Raw genomic sequence first — 22,673 nt, 5'->3', positions numbered from 1 at the left:
ATATTAGACACACATGAAGAGTGGTTGTAATGTAGCCAAAAACTCTGAGAAAACTGAATCTGAAGTTCACAAATCCTTCAGTTTCAAAGCGCTTCTGTCTGCACAGCGCAGAGAATGTGTTAAGGTAAAAATAATAGGAGCCATATTAGTGCTATTTTGTGTCCCTCTGTGAAAAAGGAAGTCATTTACGGATAATAGAGTGAATATATTAGTGCAAAGTGTTGCCAGAATTGCCCTGGAGGGAACCATTTTTTCTGCACTTTCACTCTGTTAGGAGTGTGGATCCCACACTCTTTAGAAAAAAGGTTGTACCTCCGTCTGCCACCGTCGTCCATCCAGTATCACTTTATTGGATGGTGTTTTTTCTTCTGGCTGGAGCTTGGCGTCGGCAGTTTTCCCGACATTTCACTCGATGGCGTTTCTGTTTAAATAATGAAAAAAGTCAAAGATAAACTGCTGATGATGGAAGTCACAGACGTCACTATTGATTTGACTAAGCATTTTAATTTAGCTGCCCTCGCTATCTGGAACCAGTTTGCTCAACTAATTAATGCTGTGATTGGTGTGCAACCAGTAAATGAGCAGGGCTGATCTGGTCTGTCAAACCAGCATCCTCCCAGTGGTGTCTGGGCCGACTCTCAGAGATGGAGAAGCTCTGTCATCTTGAAAGTAGCAGCTTGCATCTCCTTCAGTGTGATTGCTCGATGTCCCGGTGAAGCTTGTTGCTGTTGCAGACACCGACGCCTCAGAGCTTCTTCAGCCACAAAGCTTTGACCAGCTCACGTTCATCAAGACGACTAAAACCCCAAATAGTCATAAATAGTTGGTCAGTTAAACTTTGTGTTTCACAGCTCGCTGGGCTCTGCTTGGTGGCAGAGTCATTGACAGTGTTTCCACTCGTCCTGGTAGAGCGCAGTGCTGTGATGCCACATGAGTTCACTTTGAAGCTGCTCCTCCAGCACACATACCTGAAGCATAAGCACATACATGTGCACCAGTCCTCCTCATTGACTGACTCTTGCTGGCTGCTGTGCACGGATGTGGTTTTGACTCAGACCTGACTCGTGAGCAGCTCTGGAAGAAGTGCCTGAGTTAATCATCAGGTGGATGGAAACTGGGACAGGGAGCAGCCCGGGTCAGCCAGCGGTCCCGGGAGGAAAGGTGGAATGATGATGACGAGGTGATGAAGCAGTGGAGAGCTGGAACATGAAAGCTTTAACGGTAAGTGACGGTACTGACGATTAAGATTCAGGCTGATGACGACGCCGGTGATGCAGACGGAAGACATGAGTATTCTGATCATCTGCGTTTCTTCGAGGTCACTTTTTACAAAATGGCCTTTTGTATTCCAGGAAGCCGTGAGGAGCGGGTGATGGCGCTCCGGGTGTCCTTGGGCCTCTGCTGAAGTTAGTCTATTTAAAGCTGTGGCGTGGCTGTCCATGTGAAGGAAGGCCTCTGACTCACGCCTTTACGAGGCTCTTCATTTGTACTCTGTCGGCACGCGCCTTCACAAGCACTCTTTTTCTTCTTTGTCCGAGTCCGCACTCACACGAGCTTCCCTACAGCTACTGAATGTGCGGCTCAGGGAGGTTTTCATGCTGCGGCTTTCCAAAAATCCCTTTTATTAGTTGCTGAGTCTCAAGGCTGGAAGCAGCTTAACAGATGCTAGCAGCAGGCTTCTGGTAAAACGGGAGCGCGTATATATTCAGCAAATTACACAGTCGCTGTGGTCAAATCGCTTACAAAGAAGGTCACTGACTCGTGAATCTCTAACCTCTATGTGGGCTGTTTGATGGAAACGTGTGTCTAGACCGCGAGGCATTATCGGTATGCCATCCTCGAGGACAAACTGCTGAATGGACAGAGCGCTAGCTCAGCCTCTTTGTCCTTGAGCTGCTTTGTGGACGAACTGTAACTCAGCCCATTGTTTCAGGTCGAGGATAAAGGCTGCTTTATTTTATTTATGGGCGTGTGCGCCTGAGAGAAAAGAGAGAGGGAGGTACAGACAAAGGAAGGACACCTACACGCCAAACACTGGACGTGTCCCTCTGAGTTACAATCAAGCAGTTGAGAAGATGGCTACAGGCCGGGTCCTCACTGGACCCAGAGCAGAGGGGGGGGAAGTATGCAGCGTTTCCCACAGTCACAGCGAGGCGCTCGGGAGAGGGGCTAAATTTAGGATGAATGAGCACAGTTCATTTGTTTGTGGGACGTTTCCGTGGCTTGAAAAAGTCAGCAGTGTGACTGGAAGTGTTTCAAGGAGTGAGAGAGGCGGCAGAAGGAAGCGCGACAGTCGACATGAAACACGAAGCGTCTGTGCTGACCAGAAATGCTCCGTGTGGTTAAGCTGAAGGCAAGATGAAGTAGCCTTCATAATGAGCACAAAGCCTCCCAACGCCGATGGTGTGTCGTCACCAACAAACAGCCAGTTAACCCTCTAAAGCCAGAAGCTGTGTCTGTGTTCCTCACTGAGCTTCTGATTGCTCTCGCTCCCAGACACTGGCAGCATGAAGTGCATGCTGGGAGTTGATGGCTGCACGTCTGTCACATTCTGTTTTCATGCCATTTTGTGGCCCGACTCAGAGGTCAGTGCAGACTTAAAGCTCTATTTTTACAGTAGTTTTGTGTTTCTGTGCAGCTGTATCCTCCCTCCTGCACTTCTTCTCCCGACTTCTGCCGGTTGCAATATTTGATTAGATACGGAGGCAGCCTGCAGATATAAGGCCTCTGCACGTTCCCACAGTGTGCTTCCTCTGTTTCCTTTGCTGCCTGTTACCTGCGATGTATGTGGTAGCTGACAGACTTCCACCGTCGGCTGTCTCACTCTGGTTTTCTTTCCTCTCTCTTCTCCACGCTCAGCTGGTCAGGCTTCGTGTTTTTGTGCAGCTCAGGGTCTTCTCCGCCGCTGAGCTCGGAAGGAGACTCGATGAAAACTTGGGAGAGCTCCGGCAGCTTCACGCTGAGCTTTGAACAAAGAAGTTGCTCAAGGTTTTTTTTGCTTTTTCATTACATTTCTGCCCAAGAATGACGTGCCTCTGTTCACCGTTTGATGAATAACACAGTATTTATTTTACACTCCTGCGGCGTCTGTTGTTCAGAGAGGGCGGGTGGTGTTCTCTGTATGTCCGGATATTGTTGAGCACAGGGCAGCTTTCACTGTTCAGTGACTGAACAACAGATGTTATCAGCAGTGGGGTGAAAAATAAACACATGAAGTATAAAACATGACTCTGGCTACTGGTGAGACTGAGACGTGGAGGAAGACTGTTTGGCCAATCTGAAGCAACGAGTGTGTTCAAACTTTATTTTGGGGGCTCGAAAAACAGAAGAGATTGTCATGACATCGCTCCGACCGGGCTTCACAAACAGCTGATCGATCTGGGACTTGGTGCCCATGTAAGAAGCAGCAAGCAAGAAGAACCAGGAGCTGGTGGAAAGAGACTGGAAAGTGCTCAGAGAGGCTTTGCAGGATGGCCATTCTGCAAAATCCTCAAACGACTGAGCCAATCAGGGCCTCAGTCTGTGAGGCACTCGGTGACTTTGGATTAAGAGGTTGATCTGTGGTTGGTTGCTGGTGGGATGCAGGTCGGGGCTTGATTAATCCCGGCTGGGTCTAATGTTTAAAGACAAGAACCCCCCCCCCCCGTGACCCCACCACCGCAGATCGCTGAAGATGCATCCCAGAGAGATCATCTAGAAGATGGATAGATGCATCCTTCACGCGCTGCCAGGAAGCCGCTTCGCTTCAGGAACCAGATGGTGGGAATGTTTGCAGGAACGGGTCCCAGCTGAGTTGGGGGAGAGAGAACCGACGTGCAACCAGATGTTGTTGGTTTTGGTGGCGATGTTTAGTGTCCACAAGCAAGAAGGGGACAAACTGAAGGGCCTGAGAGTGCTGCCAAATCAAAGACAGGAACAAAAGCAACCAGCTCACAGGATGACTAAACTACAAACTGCTGACTCCTCGCCAAGAAGAAAGCACCGCTGCCTTTGCTCCTGGTGTGTGTGCAGTGTGTCTAAACCCGGCCCAGCCTTAGGCAGCAGCGAGTAACTCCACCCAGTATCTGCCTGTTAGCAGAACACATCCTCCCAGTGTCTGCCTGTAGCATTTATGAACTGAATCACAGGCACAGAAGGTGCACTGCTCACATTTAATCACAGCCCACCCTGAGTCACAGCCCTGTTGGGCTTAAATAGGGCAGCAACTAGGAGGACCCGCTGATTGGTGGGTTGGACTCGGCTCCCTTCCAATCAGTAATAAGTGCAGCGAGGAAGCGGAGTGACTGGCAGTAGCGTCACCGGGGCCAAAGGACGGCACGGTAACGTCTACACTTCCCCCAAATCACTGTGATAGTGGACGGTTCCCCAGAACAGATATGAGTGGAACTGTGAGCCAAACTAAGAGACTGAGATCATTCGCTTATTTAAGGTTTAACCAGTTAGCACGAGGCGCAGCAAGGCCGGGCGCAGGACTGCTCTGACCTTTGTGACACAAACACAGACAAACTAGGCCCACTCATAAAAACGATGCACCACTCGTGGTCAAAACGTCACTAATAAAGCTTTGCAGCATGGAGAGCCTGAAGCCGTTAGCATGACTTAACATCACGTTCTTTTTAATGGCCACCAGGGGGCAGTACCTGTGGTCCTGCGGCGTCACAGAGCAGTCGAGTTTATGCGCTCGTTTAAAGTCGCACTGAATAAAACATTAAGCACTTTTGTAAATTATGATAATTCCAAGAGTCAGAAAGTAAATTATTCAGGATTCGCAACTCATTAACCAAGGAGTGTGCTCATTCTCTCATTTACTCAGGAGCTCATAGCAGGAATATGCAGCGGCTACATCCATGTGTCATACAGTGTGTCCTGCAAATTAGTGACAGTAGGCCTCCTCAGTTGTTACTAAGATTCGCTCTTTTTGGTTTTAAAATGTGGGCTCAAATATGCCCGACACAGTCTGCAGTTTGCCCTTTAATGCTATAAACGTGCTAAAGGAAACCTCAGCCTAATCCGGTGTATTTGAAAGTAAATCGAGCGTGCTTCCTTAATCTGACGCCATCTACGCTCTGCTAGCGCCTGGAACGTCTCCCATCATTCCAAACACAAACTTGTGCTGAATCCAGGACTGAAGTTCTCACAGTGCTCCTTATCTGCAGTATCGGTGGCCGGTCCCAGCCCAGCTTTATTTCGCTGCCTGTAGGTTAATAAACAAGGACTGAGTAAACAGCAGGCAGGATAGGACACATGGGAGAGGTCGAGGTAGAGGAGCACAGAGATAACAGATGAGGGAAAATCTCTCACGCTGTCGTCTCCCTTTTTCGTTTGCCTCCCTCCGCACTTGTCACGTCTCCCCTGCTGCCTCACACTCTTCGTTCACATCAACTTCCTGCGACTTGTCGATCTGCGTCTCTGCCTGCATATCTGTTTTCTTCCCCCGTCTCTAGCTCTCTGCAAAAATGCCTCCCTGGCTTCAACCTTCATCACCTGTGCGCCCTCCTATCTCCTCCCCAGCCAATCCAGCGCAGCTTCCAACCTCTCGGGGTCGAGCGCTTTCGCCAACTCGGCGCACATCTCGTCAGTTTGCATGTCCGTGGGCGTGCATGCACACGTTTGCATGTGGGTGTATGCGTGATGCCTGAGTTGCTGGCGTTTTCTCCTGATTACCCAGGCAGTCTTTCTGTTACGGCGTGATCCAATTTAACCCCGCGGGGACCTCTCCATCTCAGCCGGATTACATTTTATAGTGCAGACACAGGAGGAGCTTTAAAGGAAATAAAAGACCTTTGAATTAAACCCCTTTAGCAAACCATAATACCATTTACATTTGGAAAGTTGGCCTCTGGGGGCTGACCCTATGGAGTTAATTATGTCCCTAAAAGGAAATGGTAAAAATGTGAGCGCGCAAATGAAAACAGCAACGCAAAAGTGTTACTGCTGCGTAATAACAAACGTTTACATTTTAATGCACGGAAATATGCATGCACATTTTTGCAGCTTTGGCGTGATGGTCTCACCTGCTTGAGGATAGTAAGTTTTAGTATTCATTGATTAAATGTTTCACTATTGGAAACTTGATGTGGTGTGCTGCCTCTTCTATGGTTTAAGACACACAGCTACAGTACTGTGCAAAAGGCTCAAGCTCCTCTAATTTCTTTATATTTTGCTCTGAGCATGGGGCATAGGTGCATGAATGTGCTGAAACATGAGCAAATATATATGAAAATCCACTGTAGAGGCAAAAACAGTGTTTGTCCAACTCTAACAAGCTTGAAAGTCGATATTTGGTTCGAGCGCCTTTATTCTGCAGCACAGCCGGAAGTTTCTGAGGACGCCATGGAAGGAACAGGAATAGTTAGGAGTAGTTCAGGAATAGTTTTGGACTGACGTTCAAAGGTCTTCTTTGGATGTTTCTGCCTTCTTGTTCTGTTCTCTGTCACAATGATCCGTCCCTGCTTCACGATGCTGAAGTCTGGGCTCTGACGAAGCTGATCCGTGACTAGTTTGTGTGTTTGGGATCATGGTGATGCTTTCCAGATTGAATTGCATGCTGGATCAGAATCTGATGGTATTTTCTCAGGTTCATGATTCCTTCAACTTTAACAAGATCTCCAGCACCTCTGGCTGAAGTGCAGCCCTGCACCGTGACCGAGCCTGCACCGTGTTTCAGCGATGTCTGCAGACACCTGCTGCTGTACCTCGCTCGCGACTCTCCTTACATGTTGATTGCTCCCTCAGTTCTTGTGTGAGTTTCATACTTCAGCCTTCCTCTGTGTCCAAGCCAGCCGCTCGTCCACGCAGACATTTCTGTTGAGGCTTCAGTGAGCAGTAGATGGATCACCTGAAGGTACAGATCAGTCGTCAGGTCTCTGCTGGATTTTTCCTGTTTTCTTTATGATGTGATTTTTAGATATTATTCATCTGCTGTAGTTTTTTTAGGCCTGTCACTTGTTCTGTCCTGTACGGAAACGCTGCACACCGTGCTGAGACCAAGTTTGCAGCTAATAGCACTTCTGCAGTCCCCGTGCTTCTGCAGAAATGCTATTTTATGCCTGTCAGACTGTGTTATCTTTGGCATTTTTCATAGTTTCAGCTAAAGAAATGGAAATGAATGATGTGTTTTTGGCTTCTGGTAACAAAGAGCCTAAAGATACAATTAAAACTGAGTCTTTGCCAGCTTTTCTCTTGTGTGCAGACTCGTTGGTTGATCTTCTGAGTTGGGGGGCCTTTTTATGGTTCGAGGACTCAGAGGTGTGTGTGTGCGGTTCGAGGACTAACTGAGTGAAAAAGCAGCCAAAGTCCAGAGAAAACGTGACAGACCTTCAAAAAACCTCCAACTATTACTCAACACCACAAAAATTATGCAAAAGATATGAACCATTGCCCAGTTCTCATGAATGGGAGCAACTGGTTTTATAGTCACAGTTATAATTCTGGTCTCAGTGAGATTTTGTTTTCCGTTGGCGTGCTGTGCGTGACCACTGGTGGACATTAGCAGCAGGGTTGGTATTAGTATCCAAGTCCACGAATGTGTAAAACACAACAGTTGGTCCAAAGTTTGATTTCACATAAAACAGGCTTTTATCCTCTCCACGAGTTCCTTGTGTATAAATAACTTGGCACCAATCAGGGACGGCTAATTCGAATCCACTGGTTTCTTCCACTTGGTTTCCAGTATTTTCTGCCTCCTGCTTCTCTCAGCCCACTCGTGGTTGTATTCCAAACCTCACTTCTCATATACCATCCCCACCCTCAGCCATGCAGTGCACTGAGAACCAACACACACACACACCGATTCACCCCGTAGGGAGGAGAATGAGGTTTAGCCACGCCGCCCGAGGTCGGTCCTGGCTGTCAGCATGGAAACTCTGGAGACCGCCAGCATGGCTAAATTAGGTCCTCAGCTGCTTTATTAGCACTGAACTCTGGCTCAGGTGAGGGCCTCTCCTCTCTGCCTGTAGTGTAACTGTAAGCTGGCTGGCCTACTTTCTTAACCCAAACTAAACACGCCCATGTTCTTCGTCCTGGACCGAGGCTGCAGCTGCTCTAAAGAGCAAAGATATTGTTGGTTTACTCCGGCAGGACTCAGCCAGGCTGCTGAAGCGATGACTGGCCTGAAAATGCCACTGGAGCATTTAGTCGGTGCCTCTATTAAATGTGAAGGGAGGTTAAACTGCTCGGTGCAAATAAAGGGCAGAGCTCGTAGGATAAAATAGTCACTCTTTGATTAATTTTGCCCTTCAAAACTGCTTTTTATTATGGATTAAACATCAAGTCGACGGAGCTCAAACGCCGGTAAAATAAACTCTGTGAGGGGAAAAGCAAACAGCTTCTTTTCATTCTCTTTTGCACTCGGCGCACCGACTCAGTCTTCAGAGTTTTTCACAGCAAATGCTGTTTTATGTCTGTGATTAATGTATTTTTAATGGCCGTTTGTGAGCGAAGCACCCACTTGTCTGAACCTTAACACCGCTACTTGTGCCGAACTCTTGAGATAGACACGGAGAGGCGTGCGGATTGTTCGAGTGCCTCACAAACTGCATTTTTCTGCCAAGCTTCTCCTCCAGCACAGAGTTGACACAACTGGCAGTCCAGCTCACGAGTCTTAAATGGTTTTTCAGTGAGAGTGCTTGGATGATATTACCCACTTCATCTGCACCTTCAGCTGCCACGTGGAGTGGATTCAGAGTAAACTGAGCCGAATACTCAAAGTTTCAGTCGTAATTTGTGGCCGCACGTTCACCTGCTGATCTTTAAAACCAGCTAAACCAGTAGCTACTGGAGCCTGACTGATATCCAGTGTTTTTAAGCCGATACCGGCATTCAGTGATTTTAAAAATGGAAGTATCGATATATGAACCAGTTACACGACGTCTCCACAGCTCGGAGGTCAAATCATAGATGGGAGAGATTTTTAAACGGTCTTTTTGTCACATGACCAGAGAAACTCCTGGCTGATTAAAAAGCAGAAATGAAAGCCTTAAAACCTCAGTGGGCTGTCCTCTTCCTCTAGATTCTGACAAAGCTGACAGCTGATTATGTTTGGCCCCACATCCCGACTCTGGGTGGCTTTACCCCGGCTTCCAGGAACACTGGGAGGAACCTCGGAGACTGGGATATGTCCTTCAACGCGTGCCTTAAACAAATGTAGGACCGCTTCCAATCATCGACAGGATGATGCTAAAATTAGAAGCATCTGCTCTCAGAGTGATTCTGTCGCCAAACGCTGCTCAGAGCAGATCGTCTGATTGTTGGCGTGTCTCTCAGCGCTGTCGGGGCTTTACTTTACTGTAAAGTACCCCGAGGTGACTGTTGCTGTAAATTGGTGCTAATAAGATAAAACTGAATTGAGCTGATGTTGATTAATTGCTAAAAACTCATAGAAACCTAGTTTGTATGCTACTTAAGCTCGGTGAGGGACCTGCAGACGTTGCACCTCGCACAGCTTCCTAAAAGACCCACTGCAAACATGCTTTAGCGGAGCATGCAGGAATATGACTCAAAGCTAACATTTATATATCAGAGTTATTAGAGACACGATGCTTGGTGCTCATGTGAAACTACAGAAGAGGCAGCAGCAGTATTGCAGATACTCAGTGTTGAAAACAAATGCTGTCTGAAGCCCTTTAATGTTGCAAAGATTAAAGTTCTTCCTGTTGGTCTGATTATGAGTATTCGTGTGACTGCAGATGCCACAAGGAGTTGAGATAAGCTGGAATTCCGGTTCATCCTCTAGAGAAAACAGGATCTCATTCCAGTAAGGGAGTTTCCCGGTCAGAGTCCATTTCTCGAGCCTTGTTCCAAAGCTCACAGCGGGCCCTGCAGCTCGGGGTTGGGTAGTGATGACGGAGCGACTGCAGATGGACGAACATCAACACACGCCTGCACCTGTTGTCGTACTGAAAGCGAGGGGAGCCCGGCTCGCCGCGTGGGGTTAAACACCCTGCGGCGTCGACATATTCGTGAACAGAGCCTCAACTTTTAGACAAATCCAAGCCCCCCGCCTTACTCCCACGCATGCATTCGCTGCTTAAAGCGTTCAGGAATCCAGCATATCATGTTCCGACCTGATATAATGCGCCCACCACGGGCAGTGATCTGTCCGGATCTGCTGCCAGGGTGCCGGTCTAAATTTAGAGACACAACTGTGAGTGATTGTGGTTGGAAAGGAACGCCTTCCCTCCATAATCTGAGACATCTGCCTCTCTGAAACTGAACACTGCTGGGTGCTAATGCATGCTCATGCTTGATTCATGTGCTCCATTAGTTTCTGCTTGTTGGATTCGAGCTGTGATGAAATAAAGATTTCAGGAGGCTTTCTAATGGAGACCCGCCATGTTTCTGCTTGTTTTCTGTCATAATGGTGAATCTTTTTATTAAACACGTCCAGATTTTCAATTAATGAGGTCGACATTTGACCCAAAAGCTCAGGTTACAGACTGCTCGCTTCTGTTTGGGAGGGGCAGCCAATCAGAAGATGGTTGGCTTGAAGAAGGAGGAGCTTGTTTCAAACAGTTAAACAAACAAAGGGTTGCATTCATGTACATAAGGATTATTTTGAACTGTGAGTCATGCCGAGCTTCTCTGGTAGCGTCCGAGTAATAAAATCTGAATCTGGGAATGAGCAGAAGGAATCTGACAGCTCCGGGGTGTAAAAGCGAGCGCCGGCATGTTGACTTTGTCTGTGACGGGATGTTTGCATACTGACACGACAGCGAGAGCAGCGACCTTATCGGGCGCTCGCCAATGAGGAGAAGCATGCTCGAGCCGGCGGCCTCACTCAGCAGATCACATGGTTGCTTTGTCAGGACAGTCATGAGTTGTTCCAGACGTTCGTGTGTGTGTGTGTGTGTGTATTTCCATTCCACTCTGTTCCACTCCTGCAGAGCCCGGGGTAAACCCACATCACCCACAACAGGAAGTGAGGCATCAGTTGGCTATAATGGCACTATGGCATCCCCCAAGTTTGTGCCAAGTGACTCTCACAGCTCCTTATAGAGCGGCTCTATTCTTAGCACATGTGTATGAAGCAGAGCTGCTGTTAGTCTCTGAGCCCCGTCGTTCCTGAATGAAGCTGAACTGAAGTGAACGAAGACTAAAGTGAGACTAAAGCGCTCCTATAATAACTGTATCGCTGCTAAAGCTAGTTTGACCAAACGCTGAGCTGGAACGTTCTCTTGAAGGTGGATGTTTCTATGTTTTCAGAGACAGATGTCTTTAGGTTTCATGTGGAAAAGATGAGCGACCTCTGCTGGTTACAGTTACATCTTCCTGCTTTGTCTCTGTTTTAGTCACAAAATGATGGTGCACATTATGATTTTTTTCTTTAGTCGACTAAATGAATGAATACACAGTTGAATCATGGTGAAACAAATGTTACTGGAGCCTTTTCATCATTGCCCAGTTCCTGCGTATCTATGCTAGCCACAGAGGCAGAAGTGCATCCAAATATATTTCTAAATATCTCGATTTTCTGACTCGGTTTGTTAGCTGTAGAACAGAATTGGGGGAAGAGGACTGAATTCTGCTTTTATAGGCAAAGTTTAATAAGCTACACTTCCTCAGTGACTGTGTGGAAATCATAGACGTGTCAAAGATGGACAGCGATGTTTACGGCTCTACAAAATTCAAACTGCCTTGATGTTTTTATGAATTCAGCCATTGCACGTGTCAGCCCTGTGGGTCCCTGATTGGTGGAAATTCTCGTGCAATCAGCGCACACAGACTCTCCTGATTATTAGAGACTGTTGATGATAAATGTTAGTTTTCTATATGCATTCTGTTTGCCGTCATCCTAAAAAGAGGCAAAATAAGTCAGTGGATATTTCACTTACCCACAGTTGTAGTCCGGTGTCATTAATGGTGGACGGTTTACTTTCACTCACGCACAGCACGAGCCGTCAGCGTTCACGTGTGTTAGTTAAATAGAGACACAACATGTCTAATATTGTGGCTGTGACCATCAGTGATTACTGAAAAATGAAGTACTGTCTGTTACTGACTAGGACTGGGACACATCTAAACCCTGCAGGACACCGGCCCTCGAGGCCCGGAGGTCCCCACCCCTGCTCCAGCCGATGTGCTTTGTCCAGCACATCGGCTGGACAAAGCACATCTCTGTCAGTACAGTCTTCCTCCATGACCTACATGCTCGTCTTGTTATGAGAAGTAGCTACACCCTCACACACACAAACATTGGGAAATGTTCAGCATTATTGGGTTTGGAAGGCAGGAGTCTGTCTTTTCACATAGATGTATGAAATGTATTTTAGAACACCTGACGTTAAAGTCACGATGGGAAACACAAGCAGAGTCATTGATAAAGGATTTCTGTATAAAGTGGGACTGACCCCACTCACGTCGTCGCTGAAGGAGCTCGGCTGGTATTTTTGTGCTGCTTCATTTTCAAGGTTTTGTTTTGGACTCTAAATCCAGAGCTGCTGAATTGTAGTCCCGAGGCTGTCTCAGGACTACACACCACCTTCCTCTCAGTACCTACACTCTGATCACGTTTATGCTTTTAGCTCCTGTGGTAATGTGGAAATAAGACGAGCGTCAGCGCGAGCCGGACAGTAAGCATTACATCATTGCTTCCTGGATTCACTCTGAGGGGAGACGAAGGAGAATCTTTTTTTTTACCTGACTCCCAACATTTACACCAGTGGTCCAGAGCTGCACCGCATCATCCAATCACATCTCCTCACAACTCTTCTTCACACTCTCTCTCTGCTGGTTACCAAGGAGACAGTGAAGTCTGAGAAGTGGAGCGATGGTTTGGCGTGGATGTGTTTCTTTCTCTTTTGGCATCCTCAGAGTGGAATTTTACCACCTGGACTCCTGATCGTCTGCTATCGTGCTGCAAACGTGCACGCTCGCAGGCCGTGCACGTGCAGCCTGTGTGCATGCATCCATGTAAAAGAGCAGTTGCGCCCGTGGCTGTGTCACCCGATCCCCGCCGTCCCACCTGTTCTCACCATTCTCTCTCCCTCGGTGATCCTGTAACTCCCGGCAGGTCGTGAGCACGCTCTCTCCTGCCAGGAATCTGTCAGCGGCGACAGGAAAACATGTATTTCAGGACAAGCTTCGACCAGCCGGAGAGTGTCTCGAGTAATGAGCTAACCTTGATTCGAGTGGATCAGTTCAGGCTGCACCGGCAGAGTTTGAAAAGGAGGGTGGGGGTGTAATTAGTTTGTTGAACTGAGACAGAAAGCTGACATGACGACCCTTACGGTTACGTCTGTCCTCTCAGTGTGTCGCACCTGCACGCAGGTGAGCACGTGCCGCACCTTACATCTTTGCCTTCATTAAGAAAGTGGAAACGGTGGCACAGTCACACTTCAAACCTGCGAGTTCAGCATCGGTGAAATGTTCTGTCCATCATCCATCCGTGTGTCACGGACACAGATCCTGTGAGCAGGATCCAAACCGTTTAGTGCCGTGGCAGCGTTAGAGGAAAAGAGTGGGGCATTGTCAGTGGAGTGTAAGACTTCAGCCCAGTGGATGAGTGGAAAAAAATAAGACAGGAATTCAATGAAAAGGTGCAGGCAGACTGACAGATGGACGGGGGAAATGGGATCAGGTGACGGATGTTTCCGGAGTGGGCGCTGGGGATTAGTGCGAGTGTTTTCTGGGTATCTTCTTGCGTCCAGAGACCCACCCGGCTGTTTGCTCGCTCGGTTCCCCTTTTACAGCTTTCAGCCATCACACACAGACACGGCCGACAGCTCTCATCTCCTGTTATACCTCTTTATACCCCTACACACACGTGCACACATGCTCCTTCCCGTCTCTGATTCTGTAGGAATCCGTTTGCTGCAGTGCTGTGCAGTATGCCTGCTAACCCTCTGCATCTGTCCTCTGCTGTTTTTGCTTTCTCTCTAATCTTGATTGATTTATTTGAAGAGTGGAAAAGAGCAGGAATCTGCTGCGTTCCCCTCTTTCTCTTGACTTTCTCCTGTTTTTGTTTTTTCTTTGTCTTTGTGCTTCGCTCTGCACGCTCCCTCTCTCTGCGCCTCCTGCTCTGGTGTCAGCACTTCTCTCACCGTGTTCATGTTGTTCATGCTGGTTTGACTCCCGTGAACCCTGCGGCTCATGAATCCGCTGCACCTCGGACCCACGGCGTGCTAGTGGACTTGTTTTTTGTTTTTTTTATTGATACCAGCGTGCAGCTTTGGGACTGAGGTGTAACGCTCGATATGATGCACAATCACCCCTGAGCAGAAAAACTGTTTCGTGATTATAAAGAAGCGCTTTTAGTAGATTAAGAGGTAGTTACTGTTTTGACCGAGGCTCTCTTACTTCATATTTAAGAGTTACCTTCATTCTTTTTGTTTGGAAGACTCAGAGGAGGAAGTTTGGTATCAGCAATACGTTTGCTGCTAACATGTTCCAGCAGCTAACCAGATACAAAGAGATGCTTAATGTGTTGAACAGACACTACTGTGGTGATGCTAAGCTAACTGCTACTGGTCTTTGTCCTCATGTTAAACCATTGTCTTTTTTTTTTTTCTTAAACCTGATTGGTTACCAGCCCTGTGGTAGCTGGGATAGGCTCCACCCTGTGCTGTGGGCTTTATGTTAGCATAGCATAGAAACAAAACAGAAACTTGGCAGCGTCAGGTCTTAACCTACATCGGCACTTTATCTGACGATTTAATCGCCATTAACTGTGATTCACCTTCATATCTTCCTTTTAAAAAGGAGTTTTTCTTCACCACTGTTGCCAACTGCTTGCTTGTATGTTGCTGTCGTATGATTGGAGGGTCTTCAGCCTTGAAGCAACTGCTGTTGGAATACAAATAAATACATTTATTATAAATAAAAGTGAATTGAATTCATGGCCAGGGTTGGTTTATAGCGTTTACCTTTTTGTGCAGCCTCCTGGTTTCCCACAGGGATGAATAACTGTTCTGGTGCTGCGCTAACTTTGCTGCAACTTTGCTTTTCCTGCTGCTGTGACAGCAGTGCATCATTTCCCAACTATATGGTGTTTGAGAGACTGAGGGTGCACACAGGAGTGAGCACCTCATTGATTTCTTTAATTAATAAATATTAACTTTGTGACAATAAATCAGCTGCCTCTCCACTTTCTTTCTGATCATGTGTCATTGTCTTGGATAACTGATCTAAATCTTTAAATTCACTTTTGCATTACTCTTTATCCCCCAGTGTTCCTCCTGCATCGTGTTTTGTCTTTACATCCACACATGCATGGCCAGAGTAGCAGATTGTGTGCATTTATATTTGTATGAACACACGGCTAAAGATTTACTGTTGCAGAGGCCTGAGGCTGAGCCTAACCCATTTTTCTATATAAATAATTAATGACAGTCAAACATTTTTGAATATTGCTCACAAATAAGGAAAGAGTTTAGGTCTCTATAACTAGAGCTAAAAAGGTAACATGCACACAAGCTGACGCCTAAGACGTTTTGCTTTTAAGGAATGCCATCCTGGAATTATTTCATGCAGGGTCGTTTATCTTTGGTTTTTCTCAGTGTCGGTGAGAATGATCTCTGAAGCTGCTCTCAGGAATATATTTGAGCTAAAGAGCTAGGCTAGCTGTGTTTATGCTAAGCTAATTGCCTCCTGGCTTCAGGTTTATACTCGACATGACACACGAGATTGATATCGATCTTTCTTATCTCGTGCCCAGGAGAGACGGCAGATGATTCCTAAAACGTGAAGCTGAGCCGAACATAAAACTAAAGCCGTTTCCTCTCCTCGTGTTTCCACAGATGCAGATACTCGACAAGTTCCCAATTGAGGGAGGGCAGAAAGACCCGAAGAAGAGGATCATCCCATTTCTCCCAGGTGATAGCCTGCTCCTGAGCTCTCGTTATCTGAACAGGCTCCCATATTAATAATGTATGACTGGCACTCGCGGGGCGTCAGAGTGTGTGTGTGTGTGTGTGTGTGTGTGTGTTACTGCTGATGAGGCATTATCTGTGACTTTCAAATCTCAGCTGTGTTTTCGTGCCTGTGCGTCTGTGTGATGTTCATTTTTGGATGTGGAGAGCGTCTGAGTCACATTATGATCATGCATGAATGTGATCACTTGATTATGCGGGTCTTGCATGTCTCTGTGTGTGTGAGATTGACAACACATGCTCGTCTCTCCTCACATTCAGGTTGATGGTGACCTGCAGTAGTGGGCACGATGCTGCGTGTGTGTGTCCACCTGTGTGTGTCCACCTGTGTGTGTCCACCTGTGTGTGTCCTCCATGTAGATTCTCCAGCTCCGTGTGTGCTCAGGCAGTAAAAGGCTTCTGTGTGTTCACAGCAGTTTATTTTGGTAACCGCTCTGTTTAAGCCCCCCGGCCAACACGTGGTCCCAGCATCAGCTTTATAGCCCCCACCCCCCCACCCCAGCCCTCCTCATCCTCATCCTCACACTCACAAACAAAACCAATCTGGAAACCCACCAAACACAAACCTCCCACTTTGCTAGAAAGCCAGTGGCGCCACATGCAAACATAACCGACTGTCTGCGGATCCACGCCTCAGCTCGGACTCTAAGCCGCGCAATTCTTAATGGACTCTTTCAGTCTGAAGTTGCAGGCCAGCGTTTTAGTTTCAGAGCTCGGCAATAAAAAAAAAAAAATGAAATCACCAAGTGTGCAGTTTTTCTACTGTTTCGAGTATGGAAGCCAAAAAGTGCCAAAAAAGATTTGATTATTAAATAAATGCAAAAACAGGAGCAAAATAACGGTTTTGAGTGTTTGGGAGCCCACACGGTGAGTGGGTTTAAATTTGTTTATATTCAAGAGGATGCTCACGGCCCCACAGCGGGGACTGTGGATACGTTCAACATATAAGGTCCACTTCAAACCATTCTGCTGTCGCCACACTGAGCTCTCAGAGATCTTCTGTTAATGATCACGCTGTTTTCCTGAGCGGATTGGTCAGTAAGCGGCTGTTTAATGTGTGCTGAGCTCCTCGTTGGAACATAAGTGGCTCAGAGGCAGCTCAAGTCAGAGGTGAAACACCTGTACAAGACCAGAGACGGTAACATGGAGACTTTAGATTCTGTAGAGAGAATATGTGCAGTTAGGTGGTGTTTAAGGTCAAACTTTTCAGGTTGCAGTGAAACAGTCATGTTGGCCTCTGGGTCATTTTTCTGGGATCAACTGAAAAGAGAGAGTACGACTGCAGTGAAAGTTATTGTATGATTTTTGCATTTATATTCTGGTGCCACTGCATGTCTTCATGCAGCATGTAGCATTTGAAAATGTCTGCTTCTCTTTACTGCGTGCATGCGTGCGCCTGTGTGCGCGTGTGTGCGTCACAGTGTTGACTGATGCTGTAACATCACATTAATGCTGCTCCAGGTCCAACGTTGCACTGTTTTTGTAACTCACGGGGAAAAATGGGAAAAGGTCTGTGCTGGAGGATTCCCCTTTAAACAGTAATTCCGGGGTTCCTCACACAACAGAGTGCACAACCCCGGGCCTGCCGGGGTGGGGGGGTGACACAGCTGGAGTGTGGGCCTGAGATGTCATTCATTACTGACATCTCCTGACAGGTCTGAGTATTACAGGAAGCTTTGAATGCTCTGCAGAATCAGCTTAAATGTGTATTTTTAGGGATGCTGTGCATGTCTCCAGTATTTACTCTTCTCCTTTCCTCTGTTGGCCTTCACCTCCATCCTTATTATTTTTTGTCCCCTTTCCTCCCCTTCCAGGCAAAATCCTGTTCCGGAGGAGTCATGTGCGAGACGTGGCCATGAAGCGGCTGCGTTTCATCGATGACTACTGCAGGGTAAACATCCCTCAGCTTCTCGTCTGTCTGTGGGGGGCATCCCCGAGCCTGTCAGGGGTCGAGGGTCACGATCCGCGCTGTCTTTCACACGCTGTTCAGACGGGGGGGGGGGGCTCTGATGGGAAATGTTGTAGTTGTGCATAAAACTTTCACACCTTAAACTGACCTCCATTATTTTAAAGTCCCTCTCGCTAACGACCTCCTCCCCTCGTTTGCTGGTTTTGTTTCCGGCAACAAAATCAAACTTTAAAGTGACGAGCGTTTGTAGTCCTGCGGCTCCAGAGTGACTTTCCTTATCACTTCCTGTTCCCACTCTTATTAGTTTTTTTTAACCCTCCATCGTGCCCTCCCCCTCTTCCTTCCTTCCTTCCTCTTGGCTCAAAGCTGCACGAGCAGAAGGGAGATTCAGGCTCTTATGTTTGTCTCCACGCATAATTATGGAGCAGTATTCCTCGCCTGTGTCAGGCAGGGTTACCCACAGCATTAGCTCAGTAATTGGGACTAGTTTAAGAAGCAGTTCCACACATGTGAAGTGAAGCTGGTCCTCAGCTCAGCACAGGCGAAGGTTCACACAAAAGCCTTTTCATTATCCAAATAACCTAAAGCGCTCCAGTGTTTACAGTTGCTACAGCGAGCTGGTGTTTTTCAGCCAGCGTTATGGAGCACGCCGCACTGTTTACTTCCTGCATCCTGTTTATGAGGCAAACACAGAGGAAGAGAAATTATTCTCCAAGGATGGGCTCCCCGGAGCCTGCAGGGTGGAAACCCGGCCGGCTGCGTTGCACATGGCCTCTGCTGTGGATAATATAGGATCCGATGAATGAAACATGAAGGCAGCTCAGACTGTGGCAATTTAAATAAAACGCCTACGCCGTACATATGTTGTGTATATTTCACGGTCCAGCGCGCCGAGCTGTACGAGAGTCACTCCTACAGCTGGAGCCAGTGACATCATTAAATATAGTTATTTAGACTGACATGTGATCCTGTCTCTGACTGCGGGCTGCTTCTGTGTATGAACAGTCATTGATTGTGTGTTTGTGTTCTGCAGATGTGTAGCCAAGCAATCGTTTGCACACACATGCAGTAGTCTGTATCATTCAGCTTGTATTGAAACCTTAAATATAAAAGTCACTCCAGAAACAAAGATCTAAATTTAAACTGATGTTATTTTTATTTATAGCGCTCAGTGGGAGAAATACAAGCTGCACGCAGCTCTGCTATATTTTCACTTTATAGAGATTGAAGTGCAATAATCTGCTGTATGTCTGAGAAGTGTAGCTGGTGCCTTAGACCTGCAATGTCTCTACTGACCAGCAGGGGGCGCTGACTCTGAAGGCCGATTACGATCATTCTAACCCTGCTCATTATTCTGATGAGTTTATTAGCTCGATCACTATTTTGCAGTCTTGCTGAATACAACATAATGTGCGTTTTGTGCGTTTTGTAATTCATGGTCCCGTTTAGAGCTGAGAAAGGATAAATCAGGGTTTGCTTTGAAGTCTCTCCTGTATGATTCTTCATTAATCTTTTATTTACAGGTCGTGCTTTAATATAATAAACAGTTTTGATTTAAACTCAAACTTATTTTCAAGCTGCTCAGGTAGAGTCTGAGGATGAAACTGTGGAGCGTCTTCAGAGAGGCGCTCACTGTCGCTCTCTCTCTGCAGGCGCTGGTGCGACTCCCTCCTCAGATTTCTCAGAGCGAAGAGGTGCTGCGCTTCTTCGAGACGAAGGCTGAGGACATCAACCCCCCCGTGGAGTGAGTGAAGCACACGCTGTGGACAAACACCGCACACACAGTTTCTGTATAGGCTAATCCGCTGGCTAATTTCTGTAGCTGAATCAGCTTTACACACCTTTCCAGGTGAGAGTGGGTGTGGCTTAGATTGGCATCACTTTTAAAGGAGGGCTATGACATCAGCATTATCAAACTTGACGTGTTGCTCTTCCTCTCAAAGATGAAGAGTCGAATGTAAAAGCATTTAAATCCACAGCTGCTCTGTGTCTCAGGGGTTTAATCACATGACCAGCTGATGTCACGTGTGGCGTCACTGTTAGCTGAGCGTAGCTAATATCAGCTACTGTTTGCTAGCTTTACTGTATGACAATTCCATTGTTTGTCACTAAGCTAAATGTTGTTATTAAAGCAGCTGAAAGTGTTGGCAAAGTGAAAATATGTCGTTTTCCTGGTTAATTAACAACATTTTGATAGCCACCCGCTGCATTAGCATGTAGCTAACTGTACACACTTCATGGCAAAAGAAGCTAAAATCATTTGATGGTCATGCTAATTAGCGTGTAGTTTGTTGTAGAAACACTCGTGTGAAACAGGAAGTTTTTAGTGTTTCTTGGTAAAATAAACTACAAACCCACACAGGAAGTTGAGCGTAGCATGTTGATTCGATGGCACAGGTTTACAGCCGAGATGCCGCCACAGGAAAGGCAGCTTGTTTGCTCTGCCTCCAGCCTGGATTAGTCTATGCAGTACACACGCACACACACGTGCATGCAGACACTGTAAATTGCTGGCACTAATTGCATTGCGCTGCATGCAAACATGATGCTAAACGACGGAGTAAATCTCGTGTGTTGATTGATAATGGTTAGCCTCAGATGTTCCAGTACTCCCAGCACTCACTGGCTCAGCTCATTGCCTCTCTGTCTGTTCTCGCTTTCTAGTCTATTCCCAATTCGGCTCTTTCTCACTGAGTTCGTTAAAACCTCCTACCAGGCCAGGCGGAGAGGGAGGGAGGGCTGTTGTAGGGAGAGCAGTTGATGGATGTGAGTGTGGGAGGAGGAGAATGACTTGTTTCATAGCAGGAGATGGCCCCTTTGGGTAGTTGTTAATTAGAGAACACACTCTCCCCTCCAAACCTCAAATGCCAGTATCGCAGTATTCACTGGTAATGTGCTCCTGTATGCACTGAGACAGCTGTGCCCGAGGCCGCTCCTGCTCCGTCCAGGCTCCTCTTCTCTGCACGCCTTGCTCACTGACCTCTTGCTTTCCTGTGTTTGCCAGTAACGGAGCGTCTCTCCTCGCTCATTTTCCTCCTCCTCCTCTAACTCTTTGTGTCTAACTCACCCTCGTAAATTCAAGTGTGTTTAATTGACGAGACAGCTCAAGGTTACAAACAACGGCGCCGACACGGTCATTCTTCGCTCAGCTTTGGTCCCCTCGCCGTCCACACTCTGTCACACCTGCGTTCTCATCTCTCCCGTTTTTCTCATTTGACTTCTGCTCCTCATCGTCTCTCCTCCAGCCTCCTCCTCCTCTCTCCTGTATGCCCAGTGCATTAAGAAATCCCATTAATCTTGTTGCCAGAGTATGTGGGAGATGAAGTCATACATGTAGAGCATCAATAATGTGTGCAAGCACTGACCTCATCACATACAGCCTGTTATCCTCCATCTGTTACACACGGCGGTATGCAGAATTACTTTGAATACTTAATTTAGCTCCTCTGAAACTGAACGGATGCCAAAACAAGAAGCAGCGCATGAAAGTTGTTACAGGACTTTCAAGGATGTGCGAAACACCGACTAACAAAGTGCACTAGGTGAAGTCTGTGCACACAGAATGAACGGGGGTACAACGGTTGACCCCTGAGGAACGCCATGATTAAGGGGACCACAGGCGTGCTGCAAACCTTTGCTTACGTAGCGTGCATTTCAAACCTGCAGCTGCCACTGAGCAGAGCTACAGTCAGACGAGCAGCAGGGGTGAAAAATGATGTTAACGTTCCAACAGCTGCAGTTCCTCCAGTGGCCACTTGGAGGTCGGCTCTAAAAGTGAGTCAGTTTTCATAGACTTCCATGTATGGATTTCCCCCTTCATAGCAACCATATAGATGATTATGTTTATTATTTTGACTAACTTGTCTGCATTTTGTTAAGGCTTAAAGTTGTTGTAGTCCCACTGAGTGTCAGGTGTACCTACATTAGCATCTGTAGCTGCTAGCTCTCTGCTAAGCTACACCTCAGCTAACTGGGTCCCTGAACTGGACCAGTGCACCGTGTTTGTGCTGTTGGAGCCTTTTGGAGCATTTTTAATGACATCATGTGACCAATAATATGGCTGCTGCGAGGTTACTATAGTGACAGACCTTTACAGAAACCTGTGCTTCAGTTTTGGTGAGTGAAATTCAAGGATTTTAATTGGATGTTGCAGAATTCTAATTAACAGGCATTTGTTATTATTATTATTATTATTATTATTATTATTGGAGCTAGCTAATAGCATAGCAGTCCAGCCTCCTCCAACATGCTCAGTGATGTCTTTTAAAAAAGCCACATGGCTGTTAGAGCTGAGAATAAAAGAAAGCAACATCTTTGTCGGGACCTGCTTTGTTGCTCTGCGTGGAGATTCAGTCGGACTTTAAAGTGAAAATGTGTTTTTTATGACAGCTCTGTGTTTACAGGAAGGGTAGCTAGGACAAAAAACTGAAAAGCACTTTTCTTTCCTGCTTTCACAGCTGTAAATTAAAAGGAAATGCATTTCCCATCAGAGTAGAACATCACAGCACAGTTTCCCTTTTATTTCATCACAAGATGAAATAAAAGGGAAATTTAATTGTAACAACCAGCTGTTCATCCTTACAGAGGGCTCTTTCTAATCTCCCTGCCTTTTACCAAGTAACCATTTAATTTGGGTATTTCATAAGAAGAAAGTCAAATCAATACATTAATATTTTAAAAAAATCAATGTGTGTTTTAATCTTCCTAAATAAGTCCGTCTCAGTGCCCGGCGTCAGGGCAGTGAAAACCACATTTGAACTCATTTTCCAGTGAAAAAAGAAAAGTCTCATTTATATTCATTGATCACGTTCAGATTGAAACCAGCTATAAATCATAAGTGAATCTAAATGGAAACACACTCATTTAAGGTTTATGCATGAAATTCTCTTGAACGTGGC

General features: G+C 46.6%; 1 protein-coding gene across 8 annotated transcripts in view; it reads left to right on the top strand.

Annotated features, from left to right (window-relative positions):
* sh3pxd2aa (SH3 and PX domains 2Aa) overlaps positions 1-22,673 on the top strand; it is a 97,949-nt gene that overhangs the window by 15,500 nt on the left and 59,776 nt on the right. For 7 of the 8 annotated variants that reach the window (XM_063477034.2, XM_063477033.1, XM_063477041.1 and 4 more), the window contains exons 3-5: positions 15,735-15,810; positions 17,681-17,757; positions 19,428-19,519. In XM_063477034.2, the coding sequence (XP_063333104.1) occupies positions 15,735-15,810; positions 17,681-17,757; positions 19,428-19,519 (245 nt within the window). The remainder of the gene's footprint in view (positions 1-15,734; positions 15,811-17,680; positions 17,758-19,427; positions 19,520-22,673) is intronic. The other variant, XM_063477038.1, reaches the window with a different exon arrangement.

Source organism: Pelmatolapia mariae, linkage group LG6 (assembly GCF_036321145.2).
Source record: "Pelmatolapia mariae isolate MD_Pm_ZW linkage group LG6, Pm_UMD_F_2, whole genome shotgun sequence".
In the NCBI taxonomy this organism is placed as follows: domain Eukaryota; kingdom Metazoa; phylum Chordata; class Actinopteri; order Cichliformes; family Cichlidae; genus Pelmatolapia; species Pelmatolapia mariae.
This window is presented reverse-complemented; position numbering and strand designations above follow the sequence as displayed.